Here is an 18,301-nt window from a genome sequence, read left to right as displayed (position 1 = left end):
TTCAGTTTATTTATAAGAAAGATAAAAATAAAGACATGAGTGATAAAATCACAGAATAGGAATTAAGTAAAACCAACTACTTTGAAGTAATTTCTCCTTGGTGCTGCTTGGGGCTGATTGTCTGCTGCTCAGTCCGGTGATGTGTGTGAGTGATGCGGTAGAAAACCGGCCGGGACAAAGCCGGTTAACCAGTGGGGAGACAGAGAGGGGCCCCGGGCTGCTGGTGCGAGGTCGTGGGATCAGAGCAGGTCATGGAGATGTGGGAGTGTCGGCTCGGCCCTCTGACCTTTGTCACTGAGGCTTCCTATAATCCTGTCCTCAAAGACCATACGGACATAATGGAGAGCCAATGAATGGAGTTAAATGGTGACCATTAGGTGGATCTGTGTCGCTATTCTTCTTGTTTGTTTAGTCCAGGTCAGTCTCACGTTTTTAGGCTAATCAGGCGTGTGATGGAGGGATGGCTGGAGACGCCTGGAGAGGCCCGCAGTGAGCACCGCAGGACAACAGTTTATTGGAGATGGATATCCACCTAAATTTAATGAATGTCAGGACACAAGAGGGCTGAGAGAGGGGGTCGAAGGGTAGCAAGGGGGACGCTAATTGGATGTCCACTTCAGATGATTTGAATCCCGACCAGAGTTCACAAGTGGTCCACACAGGAGGAGGCCAAAGACCCCTTCCGAAAACTGCTTGATCAATTTAGGTATCACAGCAAAACAAGTCCCCATGAATACTCTATTACACCGGTATTATTCTAAGGATGTCCGTCCTAACACATTTAGACTAATAATGAAGCCCTGACAACACATTTTGTGGAAAAAATTTATAAATTGGATTGGGCTAGAAGTTTTTGTTTTTTATTGTGATTTCAAATATTGGAAGGTAAACATAAATAAAATAAAAAGGAACATTTCAATGAGTAAGTAAATCTGTAACTGTGAAGTTTTGATAAATTCATCATCAAAGTTTTTTTTAAAGCTCACAATATACCTCAGTTTTGTGTTTGACACAGAACACTTATATTGACAGTGATAGGCCTGACGAATAGTGCTGTGTATTGCAATTCAATCTGACATGAACCTCCTACATTGATAATTAAACTCTTATATTATATGTTGATTGCTTCTTCTTTAGATTTATGAAGATGCATGTCTCTGCACAGCCTTATGTATAATCACATCACCACCATGATTCACAGTAAACCCCTCCATACAGTAGATGTGTGTGGTCTGGTCCCTTATGTGGATAAGACTGACACCTAGAGTCTCGTGTGATTCACTGCAGGCTACATATTCTGCATCTAAGCAACCTTCTATTAGACACAACATATTGCCCCACAGGTTAACATGTTGTTAATCTGAATTTATTTAAAAGACAAGACAATTACAATGTGGTATTTCCTTAAATCACAGCCCTAATTATTTGTGATTATACTTTTTTTATTTTTTTTATTAGCACTTACACCTCTTTCTATTTACTACAGTGCTGAGTGGTGCTTTTATATTCCTAAATTGTTTATGTCATGGACTTAAATGTGGTTCTCTATCTAAGCTCTGTGAGTTTACATTTTTTACGTTTAATAATGATGATTCTCTGTCTAAAACATTGTTTTGCTTTGTTGCAGCAGTGTAGGCCTACTTTGAAAGCGTGTTGCCTCTTTCTGTCAGTAAGATAGTGATGGATGGACGATAAATAAAAGGGACCAAAGAGACTTTTGGCACCGTGTCATTACTCCGACTCCAGCTTTTCTTGGCCCCCGGCGCTCTGCATACCTTTCCGGGCTGGGCTGAGCCGAGGAGTGCCCCTGTTTGGCAGAGGGGGGTGTGTACTTTTAACTGTATTTAAGCAACGGCTGCTAACGCATTTTGTGGATAAAGGGTTTAACTGCATATTCAGAATGGCGACCGACAAGAAGGCTCCCCTGGGCTCCATCGAGAACCCGATCAAGTTCATGGATCAGGACTACAAGTCTCTGCTGGAGGAGTGTCTTAAATCCGGAGAGATGTTCGCTGACCCGACCTTCCTGGCTGAGCAGAAGTCTATCGGTTCACCGGAAGATGCGGATCCAAAAAAGGCAATCAAGTGGCAGCGACCCAAGGTATTAAAAGTTGTGCATGTAAGAGTTCCAGTTTTGGGTTACACTCCAATAACTTATTCAACACCAGTTGTAGAATAATCCATAATTATGCATGTCATGTTATAGCTTCCTCCATATGAAAACATTCTGCTGGCACACATAGTTTAAAATAAAGGAAAGGTGTGTTCATATTTGTTTCAGCCACTCATAATGTGAATTTAATATTCAATATATATATACATTGTTGGCTTTGCTTGCTCACAGAGATTCTATCATATTTCTTGCAGATGTGTAGAAAGAAGCACATAGTGAATAAACCAGGTGTGGCTCAAGTCTCCTGGAGCAGTTTCCTTTAGAGGTGAAATGTAACCAAATTACGATCAGGAAAACCACATAGTACTTTCATTAATGTAATCTCCAAGCTAGAAAAGATTTTGGAGCGTAATTTTGGAGAGTTTGAGGATTTTACATAAATAATTTACGTATTATTAAAGCTTAAATATTCAAACGGGATTCATAAGGAGTTAGTACAATAGGGCTTTAATGATTCAATTTAGATTTATAAGTTGATTGTATATAATTTATCTTTTTTTCTTCTCTTTCTTTATAAATGGTTTGGTCAACATGATCCGAGAAAACAGAAAGCAGCATTTAACTTTTTTTTTAAATGTACTCAAATGTCTTGTTTTTTACGAAAACAAAAGATATTCAGTTCAATAGATGAGAAACAAGAAAATACTCATACTTAGGAAGCTGAAACAGGTGATATTTTGATGTTGTATTAATATAAAATATAAAAAGTGTTGGATCAATTTTAAGTTGGATTAATTGTTGAACATTTTCTTAAAATGAGGTTTGTGGTGTTATATCATGTTGTGCTCCCATTTTCCTCTTTTTGTTCCGTGTGAAGAAAATCAGTGAGAACGCTGTGTTTGTGGAGGGCACGACTGGGACCACTGACATCTGTCAGGGCCAACTGGGTGAGTACACATCAGTAAACTCCAACAAACATATTAATATCGGCCTCGCCCCCTGCTCATCTTCCCTCCCAGAATGACAAGAAACTGGGATATGTCATGCTGAATTGTCTTCAACTGGCATTCAACAACATTCTGGTGCAAAGTAAAAAGCTGAAACTGTTCATTGGTTCAATTTTATCACAATAAAGTGCAATGACTTCATTCAGAACTGGATGTCTTCACCACACAGCTCCAGGGACCAAACTTCTAGCTCTCAGTGGGGGGGAAAGAGGAGGGACCCTCTGTGTTCCCTTAACCTCAAATCTGCGGGGGTCCACTCCCTGTCTTAATCTGCATGCAGAGTCCTCACGAATCTCTCTTGTTATGTGTGTTTCTTATTTGTGGTGAACCACAAGAAAGATGTGTTTTCTGCAGCAACTTCCCTTCTCCCCTCTGAGATTTCTAAATTGATAGTTTATGATACCAGTTTATATGGACATATTGTACTGATCAATACCAACGCCTTGTCCTTCTTGCTCTTCTTCTTAGGTTTATGTAATGTGTTTTGTTGCAACATCCAGAGAAACAACATGTAACAGATGTTTTCTGTTGGAGAAGAATGTGGCTTATTAGGTTTGTGCGTGTGTGTGCGTGTGCGTGTGAACCTGGTTGAAAGAGCATTGACGAGAAAAGGGATTATGCTTCAAGGGAGACCAGTGCCTTCTGGGCTCTTATGTAAAAACAAATAAGTTATTATAAAGCACTAAGTATCTTCTAAGATGTGTTCATATGAGCTTCTTGTGTGTATTCTTGTAAATCAGGTAACTGTTGGCTGCTGGCAGCGCTGTCCTGTCTCACCATGCACCCCAAACTGTTTTTGAAGGTCGTGCCGCCCAACCAAAGCCTGTCCAAGCCTTACGCAGGGATCTTCCATTTTAGGGTGAGTAGACTCTTATCATCAAGTTTTAATTAGCTCCCCAATCGAGTCAGTCAAGACTCCCATCTTGTTTCCTGCTGACCAACAAAAAGCATTCTTCCTCATATCCTTCGGCTTTAGCGTTGCCCTGCAACTCAATCCCACCTTTTGTCTCATCTTTGCCTGGACATGTTGCTTTATATTCTTTAGGGAAACTAATTCTTATTATAAGCTGTAATTGCATCTAAGTTTTAACCATTTAGTGCAACTGCAAATAAGCATTTTAGTGGTAAAATGTTGAAGTATGCACAATGTATGAATGCTATCAACTGACACAATAAGGGTCTTTAAGCCATAATGAGTAAGATGTTTCCTTGAAAACATTTCCTACAAAAACAGTCACTCTGATTCATTACTTAAAGGGTTTAGCAGGTCTGTATCGGTTGAGATCCTGCTAATTACCTGTGTTTTCTTTTCACTTTCTGTTGTGTTTGGGACGTTGCTAGGCATCAACCTCTATGAAAACATAGCGAGCAAGTGCCTTTAACATTATATTACATACAAAGCTGTAAAACAATTTTCTGTGTGTGCTTGAAGGTCAATTAGTGCTGATCACAGGCCAAATATATCACACAGTTTGTGTTGGGTTTAATACATTATTTATTTAAGCATTAAGCACATTAAGTTTGATTTATTATTAACATATTATTCCTGTGTGCTCATGTTCTGTACCTTCATGTAAGAAAGGACTGATTCTCTGTCTCTAAACTGATTCATATTTGATCTGATTTGACTTTATTCTTAGACATTTAGCATACTATCATTAAGCTGTGTACAGCTTTAGCTACCGTGATTCCACAGAAGCGTCATTTAATAACAGATCAAACAGGTAAAAACTCTGAGAAAACATGAGAACTTATCTTTACCTTATCAAAAGCTTTATCATTTAGAGATCTTTTACAGGCTCTGACCTGCATAGATACTGTATATTGAATATGGCATTATTAGATGATTCAATCTTATCAAAGCAAACACATTTGTTAAATATGGATCATTCTCTGCTCAGTGATCATTTTTTTCCCCCCAGAGTGTTGGATCTTTAGAGACTGTTAGGGAGATGAGACAAGACTTGACAAGCAGGACAGAAGGACTGGAAATTATGCTTTGTCAGGGTGATGGGAGAGCAGTCCAGACACGCAGGCAGTGACTACCCCTGAGACACACACACACACACACACACACACACACACACACACACACACACACACACACACACACACACACACACACACACACACACACACACACACACACACACACACACACACACACACACACACACACACACACACACACACACAGGCTTTCCACTACGGGTGTGTACACCTTACAGTACACACCTTAAGTCATGACCAGGAAATGCCTCGGTTGGTGGTTTGAAAAATGTAGGGTTTATTTCATTTTCCTTAAAGCTTTATTAATAAACCATGTGATACTGTACTAAGGACATATTAATAGCAGGTTTCCACAGCAATGGCGGCAATTTAAAGTGATTTAAATCACATACCATGTAAAACAGAAATCAGTCAAATGTGCCAAAAGTTGGATTAGTTTTAAAATAGCTTTTATTTATATATAAGTCCATGTCCAATGGGTGGATACAATTAGCAGAAACACTATTCAACAAACATATTCCACTACAAAAAAACTGAACTGAAGGGAGGAAAACAAAACCTTTCTACTTTAAATACATATAAATGAAAATGTATTGACCAGAGATTATCAGAATCAGAATTACAAATCCTTTATTAGTCCCACAGTGGCAAAATCTACATTGTTGCAGCAAGTGGCATGGAAAAAAAAGTGGCATCACGGATAAAAAAATAAAAAGGCATGCAGTAATCAAGAATGAGCTAACAATAATACACAGAAGAAAAGCACACAATAGTTTTACTAGAGTAAAACCGAACAGCAATTTCAGAATTTAGTGACGTATGTAATGTAAGGTGTTGAAAAGTCTTTATCGCACATTGCCGTTTTATTACACAAGAAACACAGTCTGTATTGTGTCGGGGTCTACCAGAGGCCCTGATGGTTATGAAGTCTGATCGCTGCAGGAAGGAAGGACATGTGGTCTCTCAGTGAGACACCGTGCGTACAACAGCCTGTCACTGAAGGAGCTTCACAGTGCGGACAGGGTGTCCTGGAGGGGGTGGGACACATCGTCAAGTAGGGAGGACAGCTTGGCTACCATTCTCCTGTCTCCCACCACCTCCACATTGTCCAGAGGACTCCCCAGGACTTTCCCAGCCTGTTTAGTCTTTCCTTTCAGCAGCTGAGATGCTGCTGCCCCAGCAGACCACACCTTAAGTTATGCTGAATAACCCTTGTGATGTATGTGATATCAAAAATATATTTAAAGCACGGGGGATTTTAAGCGAGCCTCTGTATCAGGTGGAAACAAACAAGACTCAACAACAACAAAAAAAGTTGTTGCCTGGTTAGGTTCAGGTTTGTCTCCTTACTAACCTTCCTGCTGATCAATTACACTGGTTTCTGCTTTATCTCACTCTCCCTTTCCCTGTGCAGTTCTGGCAGTATGGTGAGTGGGTGGAGGTGGTTGTGGACGACAGGCTGCCAGTGCGTGAAGGCCGTCTGCTGTTCAGCTACTCTCACACCCGTAATGAGTATTGGAGCGCCCTGGTGGAGAAGGCCTACGCCAAGTCAGTTTCCACTACCAAGCATATGTTTGAGGGTTGTAATGTCTAATGTAATATCACCCACTCTTTTTCTGTGTGTGTCGCTGCAGTGATAAATATACTCTTTCTCACGTCATCGTATGTAGGTTAGTCGGATCCTATGTAAGCCTGAAAGGGGGCAACATTTCAGAGGGGATGGAGGACTTTACAGGAGGCATCGCATACTCGCTGCAGGTCTCATCCCGCACCCCTCGAGTCCTCTGGAGGTCTCTGACAGCCGCCCTGTCTCGAGGCAGCCTACTCAGTTGCTTCATCCAGGTACCCAAAACACACTCTGCAATGCTCCATGCTCCTTAGAGCCACTTCAGCTATTCGCTCTATCTTCACAGGCCAGCAGCTACCTTGAGATCGGAAAAGTGACAGGAAACGGGCTGATAAAAGGTCACGCTTACGCCATCACCGATACCGACAAGGCCAGTATGACTCAGTTTTCCTCAAAGACTTCTAAACAACAATGTCATCATTGTATTTCATATTAGTATAATCCTATTTATTCCTATATATTCTCACTGAAATGTAATTTAATGTCATGTTATTTCCTGTCAAATAATTTCTCATCATCCAACCCACCACCCAGTTTGTGTCTCATCTTAACATTGCGTGGCATTTTTATGGTAAAAATCTCTCATAATGGCCCCGGCCGTGGCGCAACTGGCTGGGGCACCTGCACCGTACGCCGGCGACCCGGGTTCGATTCCTGACCCGTGGTCCTTTCCGGATCCCACACCGACTCTTTCTCCCACTTTCCTGTCATTCTCCACTGTCCTATCCATTTAAAGGCAAAAAGCCCCCAAAAAATATCTTTAAAAAAAATCTCTCATAATGTAATATATTATAGTTGATAGAAATCTCAACACAAAGTCCATCAGTATCTGTCCTAAAGCTTTTGATCGAATGCCATGATCTTCTTCTAGAATAATGCTGCCCATTTGTCTTTGAAGAGGTTTAAAAATGTCCTTCACTTTTTTCACTTTAGGGTGTTTTTCTGTATGTTGAATTAAAGGGGCCCTATCAGGCCCATTTTAGGTTGATATTTGTATTGTGTGCCTCTACTGTGACATGTGTACAAGCTTTAATGTTCAAAAAGGTCTTTATTATTCTCATACTGCCTGTTTTGCAGTATCCCATTTCACCCTGTTTGAAAATCCCAGTCTGCTCTGAATGATTAGCTGGCCGGCAAGAAGTGCAAGTTTTACATGTTGATGTCACTATGTTACGGAAGTAAACAAAGGATTCCAAAAGAGGCATTTCAGTTAGGGGGGGAGTGTGTGGGAGAAAAAACTTTGGGATTTTAGTCTATGCAGACCATTTATATGCATTGAAATCTATTTAATACACTACAGGAAATGGAAACCCCCAAAACCCATAACAGGGCCCCTTCAAAAATGATAAAACTCATTCTTGACCTTGGACAGCAGAGGACCCTGTGATATGATCAAATGCTCCAAAAATGTTACTCATGACCTTGTGGATATATTTTGGGCAACTTTTGACTCATGTCATCTCTTATTACAAGTACAAAACAATCAAACAATATTTTAGAATAACTTTCTTCTCTCATCGCTACAGGTGACGAAAGCGTCCAATGAGATTTGTTTGCTGAGGCTGAGGAACCCCTGGGGTTTTATCGAATATCGCGGACCCTGGAGTGACAGGTGAGTAAGCTTCCTGTTTGTGCCCGTTTATAAAGAAAGAGCTCACCCACTCAGTTTCTCTTTGTGCTGCTGCAGGGGTAAGGAGTGGGATGACGTGGCCAAAGAGGAGAAAGAAAGGATTGAGCTGAAGAAGAAAGAAGATGGAGAGTTCTGGTAAGTTGCGATTCTTAAAATGCCTCCTCCTCTATTTAAACACTAATGCCACACTAAGAAAATACTTTGAAAAGTCCTGTGTTAAAAACCTTTCGTAAATAAAAGTATGCAAGTATTATTAGCAAAATGTACTATAAGGATTCATTGTGCAGGAAAATATTTACTTTCTGTATTTTGACGTGTCTTGATTAAAATGTGTAAACTGCATTTTACTGATGTAGATTTTTATTTCTGTATTTAATTTACGCTACTTAATGAACTGATTTAGTGTCATTTAAATGAATGCATCATATTTTATAATATCATCATGTGTTGGTTGTGGAGCTGTCAAATGAGAACACGTATCTCTAAAAAATAGTTTTCAGCTTTGTGAGTATTCAGTCTCAAACTAATTCAATTACTCAGGTAAAGTGGAGGTACTTTCAGTTTGTACTTATGTACAGAAGGTGAGTGAATACTAGCTCTGAAAACTATAGGCTCTCTGATGTAAACCATCCTCTCTATTAGGATCAGTGTCGAGGACTTCCACAACCTGTTTGACATCGTGGAGCTCTGCAGTGTGAATCCTGACACTCTTGAGGAGGGAACCACCACTGCGTCTTCTTCCTCTCCTGCCTCCCCGTCTCTCTGGAACATCACCGAACATGAAGGAATCTGGGTAACGGGAAGCTCTGCTGGTGGCAGCCGCAGATACAACCGTATGTTTAAGTCTATATATTTACATAAACTAAAACTCCACCTAGATATTGTTTTGTATTTATCAAACCTTTGTTCCCTCAGGATCTTTCTGGAAGAATCCTCAGTTCCAGTTGGTTCTGATGGAGCAGGACCAGCCAGAGCTGGACGATGATGATGATGATGATGATGAGGAAGATGAGGATGACGAGGATGATGAGCTGATGACCGCAGAAGAGAAGCAGAGAGCAGAGAAACAGAAGCAGAAAGCCAAAAAGTGCACCGTGCTGGTGGAGATGCTGCAGAAAGACCGCAGGCAGAAGAATAAACTCAACTTCCTTTACATTGCATTCCACATCTTTCAGGTCACATCCACTCTACTTTTATTTGTTGGTTTCATTCATTTAGATTGTTTCCTGAAAGAAATAACATCTGTCTTTGTGTTTCTTGGATTTGCAGGTTCCTACTGAGGTGGGCCAATGGAGAAATAATCATTCTCTGCTTAAAATAATAAAACAATAATCTAATATTCTTAGTAATAATTTATAAAGGAGGATCCTGAATATCTGTCTTTATACAGCTCCAGGGTGCGTGTTTGAGCCGCAACTTCTTCATGACCAACCGCCCTGTGGGTCGCTCTGGAAAATATACGGCTCAAAGGTAAAATACCATCATCAAGAATAATGACTTCGAATTTGTAATTCTTCAATAAACGTTCAATAAAATCTGCATTATTTTCACTTAGTACTGTAGGCCATATTCAACTTAGGTTATTGTGTGCTTACTGTGTCCTAAATCAAGAGTAATCCCTTAAAATGTGTACCTCAATGTCACAAATCTGTTCCTCAAAAGTAGTATCTTTTTATTGAATGCAAAGTTTGAAGAAGATAATGAATAATTGATGGACATTTGAGTACCATAACCCTTGACATTTATGTAACATGTGAGCATAAGATAATGATCTGAACACACTTTTTAAAGTTTGGAAACAATAAACATTTTGTTGTTATCTGGAAGATTCGAAGATCGTCATAAAAAAAATACTTTATCACCAACAAAAAAAATAGCAATAATTTGGCCAAGGCTGCCAACATCCGAGGGACAACCAAATAAAGCAACAAAGTCAATCCATAAAATGTATTCAAGAGTACTTACTGTTGCATATGGCCCTGATGGTGGCAGCTATTAAGCAAAAATATTGTCTACATAAATGTAACTCATTATGTTTGTCACACAGGGGAACTTGGAGGAAGCTGCACCTAGACCCGGGCCACTACATCATTGTGCCGTCCACTTACCGACCCAACCAGCCCGGAGAGTTCTATGTCCGTATTTTTGCCAAGACCGGAAACACTTTGGGGTAAGATGGAAGGGTTTAAGCTTTGGGGGCTTATACCATTGGACAAAAATCAAAAGAAGACTTATTAGCTTGATTTATTTTTCTCTACTTAACAACTAGCCAGGCATACAAAAAAAAACTGTTTAAGGCAGCATTGTGTTATTGTTATAAGTGTCCAACAATACTTCCTGAGGGTCTCTGCATCACCTCCTGCCTCTCCCACTCTCCCAGTCATAGTCACCAACACTCCCCTGTACCGACATTCAAAATTGCAATTAATCTTAATAGCAAACAGGCTGATAAAAATCACTTCTCATGGCTTCTGTCAGCAACAACAGTCAATTATACAGCTGAATGCTAGCACTTATTATGAACATAATCACCCTCTTCAATTTCCTGGAGTGGACATTTTTGTAGTAGTACATTTAAGCTGAGGTGTTCACAGGACATCCCCTTGAGGTTCATATTTGTTTTTTTCTCGTAATTTTAATAGAAAGATAATAATAATTTAGCAGTCAAAATCAAGCCAATATGCATAATTTGTTAACTTATTATAATATATTATTTCTAAGTGCAAAAAAAAAAGTATAATTAAAGAGACAATCTGGTGTGGACTTTTTGTTTCAGGACTCAGGAATTTACCTGTTCCTCCGGCTACCTCCCGGTGAGTTTATCCATCTCGTCCAAGCATGCCACCCATTTGCAGCTAACTAAAAGATTGTTATATGTTAAAGTTTGTTGGGTGTTTGTGCCAAATAGGTGATGGCTACTCCAGTCACTCCAGAGGGTCGACTGAAAGTTCTGAAGACTTTCGATGAGAAGGCCGGCCCTGTAAGAAGTCATCCTCAATTAGACGCATTATTTATTTTTGATAAAAGCGGAGTTTGGGGCTTTTGTTAATGTGATTTCTGTCTCCCCCGGCAGGATGACAGACTGAACGCCAAGGATCTCATGAAGCTGTTCAACACAGGTTAAAAATCTTCAATGTATTAGGTTTTACATGTTTTAGCTGCAACTGAAAATAACACAGAGCTTCCCTACAAGTGGTATTTCAGTATATAATACCCGTAATCGCCACTAGATGGGAGCAAAGTGGTAAAGCTTTCTTTTAAAAGTTGGCCTATTGGAGCCTCAGAGGTCACCACCAGTCTAGACAGAAGCTCATGTAGCTGCGGTCAGATAGAGTACATCATGCTTGTTAATAAAGTCATAAGTAATAAATGTGAATAACTGAACTTGCCTTCAACTTTCCCCATCTTAATTAAATTCAAACCGTTGTTTTCATTCTGTGCTTTCTTCCTGTAATCACAGCTCTTGAGAAAGATTACCATCTGCCACTGGAGACATGCCGACAGCTCATCTTTGGAGAGGATGTATCCTTTTGTCCTCAGTATATTCTATAATACAACTCAAAATCCAGTCTTCTTTTGGTTCAGTACGCTTGTAACGCTTCTTATACTTTGACTACTCCGCATTTATGCCTAGTTTACTCTGTCCTACGGAATTTACATGTTTTTCTTTAGTATTATTTTAATCTCTGCTAGCATAACACTGCAGGTAACTTTCCCTTTTCTGTCCTTAACCCTGCTGGCAGACTAAAGGGCGCTCCAGTCTCACCCGTAAACAAACAGAAACTCTGCTGTCCAGTCTGCAACATCTGCAGGTATGTTTGTGTGTGTGTGTGTGTGTGTGTGTGTGTGTGTGTGTGTGTGTGTGTGTGTGTGTGTGTGTGTGTGTGTGTGTGTGTGTGTGTGTGTGTGTGTGTGTGTGTGTGTGTGTGTGTGTGTGTGTTTATTAAAAATCGGTTGTTACGTCATTGCTTATTCTGATGCTGCTTTCTTTTTCAGTCCATCTTTTTCCAGTTTGATGAGGACTCTTCTGGGACCATGAGCCCCTTTGAACTCAGCACAGCGCTGCAAGCTGTTGGTATGCACACACACACACACACACACACACACACACACACACACACACACACACACACACACACACACACACACACACACACACGCACACGACAATGTGTACATATTGTAGTTGTTGTTTGGTTTTCACGCCTTCGTTCACTCCACTGTTTCTCAGGAATGCAGTGTGATAGCAAGGTGATTGAGCTGCTGTCTGAGCGCTTTGCATCCGGAGACCTTCATATGCCCTTCCACAGCTTTGTGTCATGTGTAACAAGGATGCAGAAGCTATTCGGTAACACACACACTCACACACACAACGCCTTCATGTCAGCAAGTACAAAGAGGCTAACAGATCAATTAACTTTTGTCATCTTTAAGCTGAAGCTTTGTAGTGGTTTTATATTTTTGACCCATCTGCACTAAACCCTAAAAAATCAAACAAGGACATCTATAGCAGTATATCAGTCACAGTTAAATGCTATACTTTAAGTATATTTTACTGATAATATATATGTGCTTGCTAAACTTACTCTTACTTTTGATGTTGAATTATTCTTTCACTTAAGTCAAATATGAACCTATTATGTCTCTTGTGTTATGATTATGGTGTGCAACATATAGCCAAGTGAATTTTTATAATTAGTGTTGGGGTGATTTACTTGTTTTGGTTTGAATTCAGTTTTATTACTAAAGGTGAGAGGGACTACATGAATTCAGATTCCTTAGCAGGATCCCTGCTCTGAAAATCAACACTATACCAGATGCAGAAGTTAATAATCGTTGCAGAGATACTGAATGCAGTCTTTTTCTCCCTCTTCTCCTCAGCTCTGTATGAATCAGAAACCAGTCAAGAGGTGAAAGACAGAGGGATCAACTTTGTGAGTATCTGCCAAATGTGCTGTGGTGTGTGCTCAGTGACCTGAACAAGTTTTTGATTTTTTTTTTGCTCTCTGTCGTCCCTCCACAGTGGCTGCTTCAGTTCCTGACAGTGTGAAGATGCTTTTTGATGGGGGTCTTTATCTTAAACCCATTTGAACACACAGCATGCCGTTGATTATTATACAACGAAGACGAACATAAACTGTATTTTAAAACAGTTTTCTATGTGAACATTATTCCAAAGCAACAGCAGTGGCTCAGTTCAGCCATTGTTTTATTCTTTATGATTCATGTATCTTGCGTTGTACTTATGGATATAACCTTGATATAGGATAAAGGTTCAGCTTCATTGTCATTATACAATACAGGATTGCACAATGAAATGCAGTTGCGTTCCAGAACACACATAAAAAGTAAGGACTTGAATAAATAGGAGGGGTATAATAATTGAATATACCAATACAATAAAACAAAATATACAAATGCAGCACAAAAGGAAGGGTAAAACAAAAAATGTAATTATATTTACGAGGAAGATGCACCTACATATACATAAACACAATGTATACAATATAATAGGCAGAGTATGCAGCAGTATCATTTCATTGTTATGTAATACCATTATATTACTTCACAGTATAATAAAATTGATTTCATAATTAAAGATGTGTTTAAAAGTGTCCTTGTTCCTTTTGTCTTTTACGAGCACATTGTTTCCTAACCTAAAAATAGACCATGTTATTATTCCTTTTCTCAAAGTTATTATCAAGTTGATTGTGAGAAATCTGATGAAAAGAAAATTTGTATTAATAGTAATGGCATTAACTGTAATAACACAAGAATAAATCACTGCAAGACCTACAGTTTACTCATCCATGCACACCGGAACATAGCAAGGGTAATATCTGTGCATGCACACACACACACACACACACACACACACACACACACACACACACACACACACACACACACACACACACACACACACACACACACACACACACACACACACACACACACACAGAGTGAGCACTGTGTGCCCCACTGAGGGTGTGAGGTTTATGTCTCAGCAGCGTTACACGCACAATCTCTATTCTTATCGCACTGACGCCACGTACAGCGTCAACACGTACTCGCCTCCTCCTCTACTACGTTCCCTCACTCCCTCAATCCATCCCTCCCTCTTTCTCCCCCCTCCTGTTCCCTCTAGTAACTGTCTGAGTCTCACAATCTGCATCCTCCTCCACTCTGTTACACACACACACATACACAGCTGCTCGCATGCACAAACGTCATTTTTACACATGCAGCTAATATTAGCACCTTTACTCACACACCACTTCCTGTTCATCATTAGGTGAGCACACAGGTTATACTCAGCAACCACCCATCTACACTGTGAGAGGACGACAGGATGGACCAATAGATTCCTCCCTGTGCCAGTCAGTGATAGCTGTGGCCTCAACAAGGCTTGTATAAACATTTATATGCAGGCCTCAGAGGATTCATGCATGTGTTCTTTAAGTCATTCTGTTTCAGAAACGCTTAGAAACTAGAAACTACAGTAACGCAAGAGGAAGTGTAAAGCTGTACTTTGGCATAGCAGATTTTCAAACTAAATGCTGACAGCAGGAATCGTTTCTTTTTTCATTAAAAACAAAGCACAAGCTGGTGCGAATATCATTTGTTTTGCAGGTAGCCATTGGTCATAAACCAAACTATTGGAAAAATCCAGAAATAATGAGGGTGATGAAAAGTCACAAGATCCCCCAGTTATAACAATTCATCCTAATGGGAACTTGAATATGCAATCCAAAAGTTGTTGAGATATTTCATAAAATACCACAAGGAGGTGTATGGGATCACAAAGAGGTGTGGGGTCCATCCTCTCTGGACCATGAATGTTTGTTTTTTTAAATCCTAAAACAATAGTTGTTGTTGGTACAGTTTGGACCAAACCGTAGACCAATGATCTCATGCCTATAGAGCTACTCCGCTAGCATGGTTAAAAATATTATATTAATAATGAATTAACCCTTCTCAATAACCTTGAATCCAAACACAAATTAATAGCAATTAATTTGATCATGTGGACTGTCAAAATGACTGTCATCTCCTACAAAACATTATTTATCGAATTTCCAGGCAGGTAATTAGGGAAGCCCTGAACGGCGCAAAAAGTGAGAAAAACAATAAATTCTGGTGCTAGACGTGTGCAGGTCTGATCTAAATAGGTTTGTGTATGTTTATGAATCACGATAAGTGTGTTACAATCAGTGTAAAAAAATTATATTACATTACCATTTTTTGTGTTTTATCAAAAAAGCTTTATGTCTAAAAAGAATCATGGTTTGGAAAGTTAAAAAACGTATTCATAAAGTATTTCATATCACTGCATTTAAAGTATTTGGGTGACTTTTGGTGTTATGACCCCATGAATGTTATCATACAGCAACACACATCAGTCAGATCAACAGGAAGGGAGACAGTGTCTGATCATCCAGGATTAACTGTAAACTGTGTCCTCTCCCTCACAGACAGCGTGTTGACTTTTTCTTTCATCTCTGTTTATTCTTTTCTCTCGACAGCGGCGATACTCATCCTTCCACCTGCTCTTCCTCTCCCTCCCCCCCTCCCCCAACTGTCCTGTGGGATGTGATGATGCTCTTACAGGCTTTGCGTCTGTTCTTGGAGGTGCTGGGATTTTTGTGCAGTGGCGGCCTGTGCTGGTACAAGAATAGTGGCAGAGTTGTAGAGTGGGAGTGGGATCTGAGGAGGGCTGGGATGCTTTGAGATCTGTGTGATTTTCAGCCATTGTATAGACACAGGAGGGAGACCAGGGAGGATTGCGTAAGTCAGTTCCCTGACTGCAAATTTAGCCTGGGCTTGCTCACGCACACATTTGATGAGCAGTACTATCTCGGTCGTCAGAGCTGGGGTATTTAAAGATGTGAGTGTGTTGGCATGGGACGTGGGGTGTATATATTGCGCCTGTTTATTTACAAGTCGTGATGATGGCTGATGATTTGAGATTCAAAGAGCAGTATTTACATTTACAGCTTAGCAGCTCTCCCCTTCACTCTGCTATTTGTTCCTCATCCTACTGCTGTTGCTATTTATTTTCTGACTGTGCTTTTGACTGTGGTCCCCAGGTGTTTCATAGTCGGTGCCATAGTAATATAACATTGATGTAACATCTCTAAAATTAGTTTGTGTTTATGACTTCATGACATGGCCTGAGGTAATTAAAAAGCAACAGAAGGTCATTCAGGTAAATGCATGGATGACAATTTTTCAATGGATGACTTTTTAGGCAGTATTAAAATCTCCTAAGTGTCCTGAGGTTAAAAGAAATGCCACTACAGTATAAAGTACAGCTGAACCTATCCAACATGTTCTGTACTGTTAACAATACCTCAACTCTGGGGATCTGTCTCCCCAATAATCTGATACCACTCTGTTTACTCTATTTCAAAATATTTATTCCTGAATGTGTGGAATAAACAGGAATTTTAGGTTAGGCAACGTGAGGCAAGCAATACAGACACCATTGTATTGACACCATGGTGTCAATACAGACACCATGAACACCATGAACATTTTCAAAGAAAGTATATTTGATTCAGAATTGGTCACTTATGGCCCATCCAACTGTCTGATCCCTATAAACTACTGAATGATTTGTCTGAAAATCTAGCATCCAGTACCTGAAGGTTTATAAAAATTCATCCAGTACCTGAAGGTTTATCAAAATTAATAACAGTTTAATAACCATCGCAATGTAACCCCAAGGACTTCTTTAATAAAACTGAAATATTATCTTGTATGTGAAAATGACAGTTGGACATCCATTTGGACCAATTTTTTTAAGTTTGCATCCTAAACTGCATATAGGAAAACATGGCTTCGGTGTAACCTCTTTCTTTGTGATCTTTTGTCATTCCTGAAAACGAACATTAATAAATTGGATTAAGATGATCCTCAGCTAATTTCTTCCCCTGCTGGAAACCCATAATCTCTCTTTTTTAGAAGCCTGTCATGTGACTAAAGTGAGACGGTGTGTCTTAACTTTAAATAGTTTTAATGGGACCTAACATTATCCTTCCTGTAATCCTTGTAGCCTATTACATATTTATATGTTCTAAATACTGGCATTGTTATCAAGGTTGGTAGGAAGGCTGGTTACAAAAGTCAGGGTTTTTTTTTTTTTTACGTAATGGGTACGGTTGAATTGTCAAAAAATCAGCTCCAATCGTCTATTCCTTGACCTTTGCGTGAAACGTCACGGGGTTGAGGAATCGTGGATAGGAGAATCCAGAAGGATTTAGGAAAAGAGACTGCGGTGCTTTGAGAATCCGTCTGCATTTACACAATTCCACGTATTTATGATGCGCTGACATTATTAATGCAACCGTTTTCTATAAAGCGGACTACTGTGGGCACCTACTTTGCACCGTGCTCTCTGATGGTGTTGTTTGATGCTTTATGAACGTGTACAACAGAGAAATATATATTCTTCATTACCAAGGTTGGAATTGAATTAAAAAAGGAAAGTGAAACGTATGGTTGTCGCCCTCACCCTCCTGTCCACACGTATTAATCCACATATGAATCCCTATATGAAATATGTTTTCATAAATACAAATATATTTATAATAAACGTGTTATGCCTTAACCTATCACTCTGTAAATCACCATTAAAATAAGTTTTAAAACGTTTGAGAAACCCCACACAGCTCAGTTAACACTGAGAAATGTTGATTTTATTTGATCACTTCAGTAAAAAAGTAACATATTTTGCCTTTTGATTTTCAAAACAAAGCACTTAAGCAAGTTACGGTATACGTTTTACATTGCTTAATAAGTACCGTAACTTTCATGATACACATTTCTCGTTCACGATCGGTTGTATCCGTGATCGGCCGAATGTTGTGTCACGGTAAATGCAGAGCCGTTTAAACGACTCTGGCTAAATG

General features: G+C 39.7%; 1 protein-coding gene and 1 long non-coding RNA gene across 2 annotated transcripts; one reads left to right on the top strand and one right to left on the bottom strand.

Annotated features, from left to right (window-relative positions):
- The first annotated feature begins 1,808 nt into the window (after positions 1 to 1,808).
- Positions 1,809 to 14,002, top strand: capn12 (calpain 12). Its single transcript, XM_063907939.1, has 22 exons — positions 1,809 to 2,101; positions 2,991 to 3,060; positions 3,861 to 3,979; positions 6,545 to 6,678; positions 6,801 to 6,972; positions 7,044 to 7,127; positions 8,284 to 8,369; positions 8,445 to 8,522; positions 9,030 to 9,220; positions 9,303 to 9,562; positions 9,657 to 9,668; positions 9,778 to 9,857; positions 10,435 to 10,557; positions 11,164 to 11,200; positions 11,296 to 11,367; positions 11,461 to 11,506; positions 11,848 to 11,909; positions 12,131 to 12,199; positions 12,384 to 12,462; positions 12,619 to 12,735; positions 13,269 to 13,321; positions 13,411 to 14,002. The coding sequence occupies exons 1-22, from the start codon at positions 1,901 to 1,903 to the stop codon at positions 13,435 to 13,437; spliced, it is 2,172 nt and encodes a 723-aa protein (XP_063764009.1). The 5' UTR covers positions 1,809 to 1,900; the 3' UTR covers positions 13,438 to 14,002.
- Positions 5,589 to 10,730, bottom strand: LOC134880838 (uncharacterized). Its single transcript, XR_010167972.1, has 3 exons — positions 9,289 to 10,730; positions 9,055 to 9,196; positions 5,589 to 8,493 (listed from the first exon to the last, which is right to left on the bottom strand). It is a non-coding gene; the product is annotated as an uncharacterized LOC134880838 (long non-coding RNA).
- Positions 14,003 to 18,301: the final 4,299 nt, after the last annotated feature.

The sequence above is a fragment of the Eleginops maclovinus genome, chromosome 18 (assembly GCF_036324505.1).
Source record: "Eleginops maclovinus isolate JMC-PN-2008 ecotype Puerto Natales chromosome 18, JC_Emac_rtc_rv5, whole genome shotgun sequence".
NCBI lineage: Eukaryota > Metazoa > Chordata > Actinopteri > Perciformes > Eleginopidae > Eleginops > Eleginops maclovinus.
Note: the sequence above shows the minus strand (reverse complement) of the source record. Positions and strands in the feature narration are given on the sequence as shown.

Coding starts and splice junctions, on each gene's coding strand:
- capn12 (XM_063907939.1), top strand. CDS start 1,901: ATGGCGACCGACAAGAAGGCTCCCCTGGGCTCCATCGAGAACCCGATC. Junction 2,102..2,990: donor TCAAGTGGCAGCGACCCAAG/GTATTAAAAGTT, acceptor TTCCGTGTGAAG/AAAATCAGTGAGAACGCTGT. Junction 9,858..10,434: donor GGAAAATATACGGCTCAAAG/GTAAAATACCAT, acceptor TTTGTCACACAG/GGGAACTTGGAGGAAGCTGC.